This window comes from Ursus americanus, chromosome 6, assembly GCF_024610735.1.
Source record: "Ursus americanus isolate L20-20 chromosome 6, mUrsAme1.1.p, whole genome shotgun sequence".
NCBI lineage: Eukaryota > Metazoa > Chordata > Mammalia > Carnivora > Ursidae > Ursus > Ursus americanus.
The window spans coordinates 8,067,790-8,078,122 of NC_142132.1; the positions used below are offsets into that span (position 1 = coordinate 8,067,790).

Genomic DNA, 10,333 nt, shown 5'->3' on the forward strand with positions numbered 1-10,333 from the left:
GAGATGAGTCCTCAGGGAGGGCTTAAGGAGAGGATAGTTGTAGCAGTTTTGCATTTGAGAAAGATGCCCAGTATACGGGGCCCCGGGGGGTGGGAGGGTGGGTTGTCTCCCAGAGACAGGGAGTCTGGGGTGGGTGTGGGATGGGATTTCTGGAAGAGAACTGGTGGTGGAGCAGGATAGGAGAGAATGGAAGTTTCTAGAAATAATTAGAAGGAATAGTGGTAAGGATGTGCAGGTGGATTAGATGAGGTGGTGGGATCAGAGGGGAAACCACGTGTTTTCTGGTTGGCGTGTCAAGTACCGTATTTGCTTCAAAATGGCTCTGGCTCTTAGCTGTTGCTTTTATTATGATTATTTATGACCGTGAGGGTCATCCATGCAGGGCCTGCTGGAGAGACATTTCCTGCAAATTCATTGATGTGGTGTGAAATGGGGATGGGCCTCACTCACAGCTGGGACTCAGTTCGTCCCCAAGGACATACACTGGGTGCCCATTCTGTGTTCAGCACTGTGCTCAGTTCTTTAAGAAACCCCAGCCAGGACGTGACCTGGAAGGGAGGGTGGGCATGAGGCAGGACAGGGAGAGTTGAGGTGACCCTTCCAGCTAGCGTGGTTCAGAGAAGGTGCTGGAACCATCCTCTCCCAGTGCTGCATAGCACGCTTGTCGAGAGATGAAATGGTCACTCAGAGACCAATAATTCGGACCAAAGAGAGGCCCAAAGGGGCTGCAGGGCCTGGCACAGCAAGGAGTGCAGTCACGGAGGCGAAGCCCCTCGTCCGGGTGGACTCCTGGTTTTATCGTACAACGCAAAGTATGCGGAAGCAAGGAGGGAAAGACAAGAAGGCCATCACATGGGGGGCCGCTGGGAGCTGTGTATGTGACTGTTGGCTCGGATCCTAGCGAGGCGTGAACTCGGGGGCTGTAGAGCTTGGGAGAACTGACCTCAGCAGGCCTCGCTACCTTATCCATCACCGCTGTTTTCAGCGCAGACTGATGGCGGGAAGAATTGACTTTTGCCACATGCACAGAGCTGTTGCCATTCATGCGTGTTCCTGTTCTTATCGCCTCTTTTACCCGCTGAGGTCTTGCTCTCCCACATCCCAGACTGTGTGAGTACTGAGTACTCTCTTCAGGGAATCACGCGTTAGACAGAGGGAGGCACAGGCGTGGGCTTTACTTCGGGCCTTCTACAAGCAAGCGCTTATGCTGGCTGGATTTGGGTGGGGAAGGCCAGGCACGTGGGGTGGAGCTCCTGACTGGGGGTGCGGCTTATTTCAGGGGCTTCACATTGTGTCTGTCTCATGGAGGAGTGAATGTCTGACGTAAGCGGGTTGTAGAGAGTGAACGTCCGTGGCACCGGGCACTTTGCGCCCCCCAGAACTTGCCGGGCCTCCAGCCCCTCGGCACCTTTGCCTGTGAGAGCAGGACGATGGGATCTGACCTTTGTTCACTCCCGACGCTGCACCAGGCACTGCCTCGAGCTCTTCTGGTGCATCACGTTCTGCCCTTCGCTCTGCCCTGAAATCCATGCCCATTTGACAGATGAGGACACTGAGGCCCACAGACATGAACTCTCCCACCCGGAGACTTAGAGCTGGTAACAGGCCTTGTGTTTGCCCCAGGTCCTGTGGCCTTTCAGACTCACGGCATTTCTACCTTAGCTGGCTGGCTCCTAAAAGCAAAGGTCCAAACTGGCTTTTTTTCATTTAATCTCAGGTTTTGCTGAGGATGACGAGCTGGTGGCTTAGCAGCTGGTGGCTTAGCTGGTGGTCAGAGAGAGATGCCCAGGGGCAGGACGGGTAGACTGGACAGGGGCTGGCAGGCATCACAGATCGCAGATTGGCCGTTACTCTTCAGCCCCTGGCCAGCTCCTGGGGGAAGAGCCAGGCAGTCAGGAGCAACGGGGAACCCTCCTTTCGGGGGTGAATCTTCAATTCTCGGATGGGGGAAGCAGATTTCCCTCCAGCTGTGAATCCCAGCTCAACCACAGCACAGGGAGGGCGATCTTTTTCAAACACAGGTGGACCTTGGTGCTACCCTCCCTGCAGACGTTCACGGCCTTCCTGTGGCACCGGAAGGTACCAGCCAGCCCGGCCTCCTCCTCCACCTCCTCCCGGCCGCCCCTCCACACCACTGTGCTGCAGCCACATGCTCTCCTGTCAGGTCCTCAGGCCAGCCTCTTTCCTCAGAGCCAGGGTTTGCAAAGCGTTTCCCTGGACCAGCAGCATCAGCGTCCCCTGGAAATTTGTCACAAATACAAACTATCAGGCTGAGCCGCAGACCCCAGAATCGAGCACCTTGGGGGTGGACCCATCAATCTATCTCACAGCCCTCCAGGCCGATCTGTTGTCCCCTTAGGTTGGAGAAAGGGGTTCTAGCGCCTCTTCCCACTTCCTCTCCCAGGGACACACTTCTGGGTGTGGCAGGGCTTCTTATTCTCCGGGTCTTGCTTTCATCTGACCCCTGTTCTCTGTCCCCACCCTGCTTGTTTCCCTGTAGCATGGGCCACAGCCGGTGGTTCCAGGTGTTGGTTTCTTCAGCAACTTAGCTCTGTGTACCCCCTGAGGCTCCAGGAGGCCAGGGGCCATGTCGGTTACATAGCAGCACGTCTCCATTGGCTAGTGGGGCACCTGGCATGCTGCATGCCCTTGGTTATTTGCAGAATGAATGAATGAATGAATAAGGAGTTTTTGACACTAGCGGATAGCAGATGGGCTGGGTGGGGAGTTCCGCCTGAAGCCCCGATCGGGAATGGAGATGCTCGGCATGGCGCCTGTCTGGGAAGAGCCCTGTACCCACCCCTCCTTGGCTCTGTCTCTGTGTGGGGGAAAAGCCCCAGTGGCGGGGACCTGGCACCAACTCCTCCTGCTGGTGGGCCTCCCAGCTGACCCTGGGGCCGGCCCTCACCCCTCCCTGGGCTTCCCTTTCTCCATCAAGAGTTGGCTGGGGCCGATCACTGCAAAGGCTTCTCAGTTCTGATGTTTTGTAATTTTAAATCTATCAGACACTTCCCCTAAATACCGTATTTATCTTCATTCCATTTTGATTTTCTGACCTCTGCGGGGGAAAGACAAAGAAGAACAATTCTGAGGGGGCCCGTCCTCGGTGTGTCTTAATGGTGCCCGGTTGTGGTAATGACGCTGCACGCACCAGAAAGTGTCACTCGGGGCGGCCAGAGCTTTCATGGAGTGGGCCAGAAGAGGGGGTGTTCAGGGGACTGGGGAGCCTGTAGCTGTGAGAGCCAGCCCACCTTCCTTCCGCTGCAGAGCCCCCCTCCCCCGCCGGGGCCATCGCTGCCTCTGAGGGAAGAGCTTGCTGCAGGAGGGCCTCAGCCAGCAGGTCGTCGTCCTCCTGGGAGCGGCGGTGGGGGCCCTGCCCACGATGGGCACAAGCGGGCTTGCAGAGAAAGTCTGTCACCTGTAGCCAGGTCAGGAATGGGTTCCCGCATCCTGTCGCAAACCCCAGCTTCCTTCATTCTAGAAAGCTCAAGTCCCAAAGGCAGGTTCTCTGGAAGAGATGGCCCTCGTGAGGCTGGTCCTCCGGGATAGGGGCTGGCATGAGCCTGACAGAATCGACGTGCTCTGTGAGGCTGAGGGCTCAAGAAGACCTTCTCATAATGGTTTGTCCTGTGTTACAGGGTTTCGGAGGCTGGCACGTACTCATTTTCTCGGTGGCTTTGGCCCAGCCTGTGGTCGTCTTTATGGGTTGGCGCACAAGGAAGCAACAACCTGGGGGCTGGCGGCAGCTAATGAATTTTGGAGACAGCTTATCCCCTCTCACTGTTTTTCTCCCTCCGCGTCCTCCCACATGATTAGAAAAATAATGAAATGGGAAAAGAATAGCGGGAGAGCAAAGTGGGAGTGCAGCCGGCCTCGTGCGGCAGGGATGACAGAGGAGGCCCAGCCCTCAGCTTAAGGAGCCGAGGCTCAGAGGGGGCGCCTGGGGGCTGAGCACACACCAGACCAAGAGCTTTCCACACGGGGACAGTGGGTGGGCTGGGCGTGGGGACAGCATGGCCAGGCCACCAGTGGGGACAGTTTACGCTGGTGGCAGCCGAGGGCTGGCTGCTCAGAGACTGGACAGGAGCACCAGTGAGGAGGCCGTGATGGCAGGGTGTGACCAGAGGGGCTGGCATGAAGCGGGGCCGAGGCAGCAGATGGAAACGTTGGGGAAGGTCGCTGAGGCAGAGCTGCAGACAGGAAGTAGAGCAGAGTCCCCAAGACTTGGGGAGGGCGGGGAGCAGGAGTAGGAGCGCAGGAGAAGGGGCCTCAGGGCGGAAGGGGAGAGGGCTGTTCTCCTGAAGCTTTGAAGAGCTTAGCAGCAACTGGGAAGTTGGTGGGAAGGTGCCAAGACCACTCTCGCTTCTGACACGTTTGTAAGTCGGGGGTCCCCAAAACCACTTCTGGGTTTCAGTAAGTCACTGGAAGGAATCACGGGGCACACCGAAGACTGTGGTACTCGTGGCTACAGTTTACAGCAGGGAAGGGGTACCCGTTAAAACCCGCACAGGGGAGAAGCACACGACCCGCACCAAGCCTTGGCAACCAGGGAAGCCAGCCAAGCCTTGATGGTCAGACTGTTTCCTGGGGCTCAGTCGCATACCACCTTTACTGTCCAGCCCCTGCCGCAGGTCAGACTGATCCTGCGTCCCCCAAAGCCCCCATCGTAACTCATGCTGTTTACTGTCGGGGGGCCTGGTGCCCCAGGCGAGCAAAGATGCTTATCAGGACATTCTAGGTGACCTAGAGGTCACCTCCCAGGAGGCGAGGACAGGGGCCAGACTTCCCTCTGGATAAGGTTAATTCTTCAGTGTGCAATCTTGCCCGTTGGGTGTGAGAGAAGGCACAGCAGGACGGGGATCCCAGACACGCAGTGGCCGCATAGAGCACTGCTGCGTTTGGGTGTCCACACAGCCGCCTGGTCACGGGTGTTCGGGTGGCCCCGGGCACTCTGCGGTTCACTCTGCTGGCCTGTGCCCCAGGCGGTTTTCACAGCCGTTGTGGGCTGGGTGTAGGAGCAGAGACGGCCAGGTCACTGTGCAAAGAATGTTTGCATTGTCCATGCGTGCGTTCTCGGCCTCTTCCTTCACCTGAGTCTTTGCCCCGAAACGTGTCACGCCGCTACCTACAGGGTCATCGTGAGGATTCAGTGTGACCCTGAGTAGGAACCTTTTGTGTGGGGAGCTTGGAACCCTCCGTGAGGACTCAAGAACGCGTGGCTTTTAAAATCCATCCTTTGCAGGCAGTCGTTCGCTCGGATAGCTCTTCTGGTGTCGGCTCGTCCGCACACCGTAATGCTTCGGGGAAAGTGTTGGGGGAGTGGCTCCCGAAGTGACGCCCGCTTCTTCCTTCGTTCTAGGTGAGGCTGCAGGTCGGGCTGTATGCTGTGTACCTTCTGGACTGGCTCACTGTCTTTAACAAAGAACAGTTCCTCGTTCTTCGCCTGGAAGACCACGCATCCAACGTCAAATACACCATGCACAGGGTCTTCCAGTTTCTCAACCTCGGTAGGAACGTCACGCGGGAGACCGTGGAGCTGGCTTGGGCTCCGTGGACCCCGGCTGGCCGTGGTGCTCTCTGAGTCATGCGCAGACTCTGTGCGCTGGGCCGGGCCGGGCCAAGCTGGGCAGCTAGTTCAGTAACCCTCCGTCAAGTGCAGGGCCTGGTGCCGGGGTGGTGAGGGGTTCCTTATCCGGAGCTTTCAGTCCAGCAGAGGGAGACGGGAAGGGCACAGCTCAAGTAACCAAGTAACTGGTAGAATGATATGGGGGAAGGGTAGTACCCTCGCAGTAGGTTCGTACACATGACTTGGGGTCCCAGCTGCTGACGGATGGAATGGAAGGCTTCATGGAAGGAATGGTCTGTGAGCTGAGCCTTAAGGATGAAGTGAGAGGTCAGTGTGTGGCTGGGACAGTCCTGCGGAAGCCACAAGGCTTGAAAGAGGGAATGGACAGGTCATTGCATCATCCCAGGTTTTGGGGGACCCCTGGAGTTGGGGCTACATGGCTGAACAGCACGTCTAGGAAGGTCCGCTGCTCCCCGCCATGGCAATGGCCGGTAGGGGTGCGTATGTGGGCACGGAGGACTGCCCATGTGGATGGATGCCCACGGACTGCTTAAAAGTCTAGAGCAGAGTTCATATCCCTTCCCAGGACACCTCCCGAGGCCCTGTCTAATGATCTGGCCTGGGAATTTTGTTGATGGAATATTTCTTGAAGTATGTTCACCTACCACTGGCCTTGGAACCCTTTTGTCACGGGTGAGCTGGTGACATGAGGCAGTGTGATTACTTTTCCCTTTGAAGGCCCAGAACCATTTTTCTTTGTTTTGGCCACTGGTAGATTCTGTTGCATTGATGAGCTTGGCTTCAGCCCCTGACAGGAAGGCCTGTGCTGTTCCTTCTATCACACACATCCCAGGGACACTGGAATAGGGTTTTCCGTGTAAAGGCTCAGGACTTCGGCCAAATTCCGAGGGCCTAAGCAGTGATCTGGTTGGTTAAGCCAGTGAGAGGCCTGTGGTCCAGAGGGCTGGGGATGGCGGTGGCTGGCTTGTTCCCGGGCCTCTCTCCCCACAGATCCCCTTGCTGCAGGTGGAGTTTCAGCTCATGGGGTCTCTGGGCACAGGTGGCCTCCCCCAGCCCCATCTCCACCATACTAGCACAATACACAAGGTGAAATAGGGCCCAGCCACAGGCCCTTTGCATCAGCAGCCTGAAGCAGAAATGACACCAGCAGAATTCGGTCAGGCTGGTCAGCAGGAAAATCTGAGCACATGGACTGTGCCAGGCAGGTTAGATAGTTATCCAGGGACAGGCTGACGGCCATGAGAGCTGGCCCTTTGTGGCTATGTGGCCACGAAAGCAGGAGGTGAGGCTGGGTGAGGCTGCATCCCCCAGTTCCTGCCGCACTTCCGGGGGCAGGTGTGCAACCCCAGGCCAGGAGTCCCTGCTCTTTCATGTGGGCACTTCCGCTTTCCACCCTCAGCAGCTCCAGGATGGGTCCAGCTGAGGAATTTTCATCTCCCAACACTTCAGGGGCATTCCTGTCTCAGCACGAAGCATGGCTGGGATTTTCAAAGTTCCTTCCTGCTGTGCCTCCGGCCTCATGGGAGTTTTTCTCTGTGTTCCAGGGCCCTTAGGTGAGAAACAAGAGACCCTGATGACAAAGAGCCCTGCGTCCAATACGCGGCGTCCCGAGGACCGGAACTTGGGGCCCATGTGGCCAGTCACCCAGAGGATCCTGCAGGACTTCTACGGGCCCTTCAACACCAGGCTGGCGCAGGTGCTCGCCGACGAGGCGTTCGCCTGGAGGAAGACCTGAGGGCCGAGCTCCCGCGGCAGGTTCCACTGTGCCACCACGGAAGAGTCTCTTTGGGGTGGGGGGGGCCCATTTACTCACAGTGTGGAGAAGACCCTGAGATTCTTCTTCCCCTCCCTAGGCACGTGTTTAGTATAAGCATTTGTGGTGTGAAATGACCTGGCAACTGACCCTTCTCAGAGCTCCTCCCTCCAAGGCCATCGGGAACTCCACCTGGGAGACCGTTCCCTCCTGCACTGGAGCGACCGGGCTGAGGGGGTGAGGCAGGCGGCGCCGGGCGGGGGCCGTGGGGGAGGCGCGGCTGGGGTGCTGATGCTGGGATCTGATCAAGCACAACAAGGTCACGCCACCACGCTGGAGGTCATGTCACCATGTCAGAGGTCACGTCACCATGCTGGAGGTCATGTCACCACATTGGAGGTCACGCCATCATGCCAGAGGTCACACCCCACGCCGGAGGTCATGTCACCATGCCAAAGGTCACGTCACCACGCTGGAGGTCATGCCACCACACTGGAGGTCACGCCACCACGCTGGAGGTCACGTCACCACGCCGGAGGTCACGCCACCACGCTGGAAGTCACATCACCACGCTGGAGGTCAAGTCACTGTGCGAAAGGTCACGTCACCATGCTGGAGGTCATGCCCCCATGCTAGAGGTCACACCACCACTCTAGAGGTCATGCCACCACGGTAGAGGTCACACCACCATGCTAGAGGTCACGTCACCATGCTGGAGGTCATACCCTGACGCTAGAGGTCACGTCACCATGCCGGAGGTCACGTCACAGCACTGCCGGAGCTTGCGCTTCCATTCAGTTCTGAAACACGTTCAGGTCAATACCTTTATTTGGGCAGAGAATGGAGGCTCTTTCCTTTTTCTCCTCTTTCACTCCAAAGCCCACCCTGTATTCTCTTCAGATGTAAACCCTGTTCACTTCACTTTCACGAGAGAGAAGAGAGAAAAAACTGTCGATTTTTTGTGGCACATTTGTTTCTCGGATCATCTCCCATTCTGCCCTTGCGTTACTTACGTTTAACTAGAAAATGAATGTTTAAAACCACTTTCTGCATTTTGTTAGCCATAGCTCTCTTTTCTGCCTCTTCACATGTTTCTTCCAGAGTTTATTCCGTTTATAATCAGAATACAAATTCAGTTTATAATTGGAAGGGAAGTTTTTGCTGTTAATGCCAGACTGAGCAACTTCCAGGAATTGAACTCTTCGTGGGAAATCTGGGTATCTTGGACCCTCCTCTTGCACTCAAGGTCACCAGCAGGCCTGGAGGGTGTTTCAAGTTGTAGTTTTGGCCACAGACACACTCTGTTGCTCTGCCTTCCTCTGGGAATGAGCTCGCTATGCACGTTCTCCACCACGTGCGGCTGGAGGCCCCTACTATGTTCCCAGACTACAAGATGCTTGCATTCTGTTTCAGAAACAGTGCGTGAGCTGTACGTGGGCCGAGCCCGGTATGCTGGGACTCTTAATGGAACTTTCTGGGCCACTTGGCAGCTTGGTTTACCAATGGATGGACTAAAGGTCTCGTCATTTCTTGGAAGTGATGGGGAGAGATTGAAGAGGACACTGGAACCCACTTGGCACGCAGCCCCAGGTGGGACCTCAATGAAGCTTTGCCCTGGAGTGTTTTCAAGGGAAGCTTCCTGCGAACCAGAGCTCTCTGGTCAAGGTCCCATAACGCCAGAGTGAGAGAGTGCAGGTGCCTTCGTGTCCAGCCGTCGCTCGCAGACATGCGGATTTGCTCAGCCGTCCAGCCGAGCCACCGCAATCTTTCTGCCGTCAGGAGTGGGGTGTGCAGCCCGTTATGAAGGCAGGCAGAGGGCGGTCAGAACTGGACGGCCGAGCCATTTCTGCTCCTGAAGGGGCTGTGTGTCCTGAAGACCCACTTTGTGGGACAATCCCCCCTGTCCCTTTCCCTCACAGGCCGCACGCGGAGCGGGGCGCGTGGGGGAATCTGGCCTTGGCACGGTGGGGGGCGGGGGGCGGGGTGCTATCACTTAGGCGTGCGTGTGTATTTATTTGCAGTAGACGGTGTGTGTGCGCGCGTGTGGGCACCGTTCCTGAGTGCGCTCCCTTCTAGTTCTGTGGCTGTTGGGGCGCCTCCGCTCTGGACACCACCTTCTCATGGATTAATTTCTCTGCCGACGGACTTGGAATTTCCAGTACACGTTTCGCTATCTACTCCAACCACAGCGACAGCAAAGGACTTTGCCTACACACTCCCGTGCATGTGATAACATGTGGTGTGATTCTGCTTCTTACAGAAGTATTACCGGAGCTATTATTTCCAATATTATTTGGTTTATTCTACAAATCTTTTTATATACGCGGGCCCAGCCCTTCGTGCCGGTCCGTGCCGTCCAGACAGTTTCTGTCAAGGGGCCTTTCGCTGGAGGGCGTACGTGTTGCCTCTGCTTTCTCGCGTCCAGGCCCGGTTCTCCTTGACAGCCCCGGGCGGTGGCCCTCGAGCCTGTCATCCAAAACCAAAGTGAAAGCATTTCTCATGACCTGGTATTGAAGTGACTTTGTGTCCCCAAAGCTGTGTATCGGACTATATTCAGTTGTACACCCTTAGTAGTGGAGGTGTGTCCAGTGAGCCAGAGTTACGCTGTACTTTTATTCATATTTAACATTAAATGTGGACCCCTGTGACTCGTCCCAGGAGTGCATGCCGTTCCTCGCCCTCCCGAGCCCCCGTGGTGGGTTCTCCGTGGCGTCTGCCGCCCACAGAGGAGTCAGAAATCATCCGGGGTCTCACGTGCGGGCTCCCCGCACACACTGGGTGAGGGGGCCTCCTGCATACGGTCACGGGAGAGAGAAGAGCACAGAAAGAAGGCTCTGACGTGACCAGTGACTCCCCACGAGCGGCCTGCTGTGGGTGTGCGTCCGGGTGCCAGGGCCCTCCCGGACCCCAGACGGGCCTCACGTGGACGTCAGGCATGTGCGTGTGAAGGTGGGGTGACTGACCACAGGCCCCGCTCCTCCCAGAGGCTGCTG

The 10,333-nt window shown here is 56.9% G+C and overlaps 1 protein-coding gene across 4 annotated transcripts in view; it reads left to right on the forward strand.

Moving 5' to 3' along the window:
- CHST15 (carbohydrate sulfotransferase 15) overlaps positions 1-9,993 on the forward strand; it is a 91,498-nt gene extending 81,505 nt beyond the window's left edge. For all 4 annotated transcript variants that reach the window (XM_045809335.2, XM_045809336.2, XM_045809339.2 and 1 more), the window contains 2 exons: positions 5,360-5,507; positions 7,132-9,993. In XM_045809335.2, the coding sequence (XP_045665291.2) occupies positions 5,360-5,507; positions 7,132-7,322 (339 nt within the window). In that variant the 3' untranslated portion in view covers positions 7,323-9,993. The remainder of the gene's footprint in view (positions 1-5,359; positions 5,508-7,131) is intronic.
- The last annotated feature ends 340 nt before the right edge of the window (positions 9,994-10,333 follow it).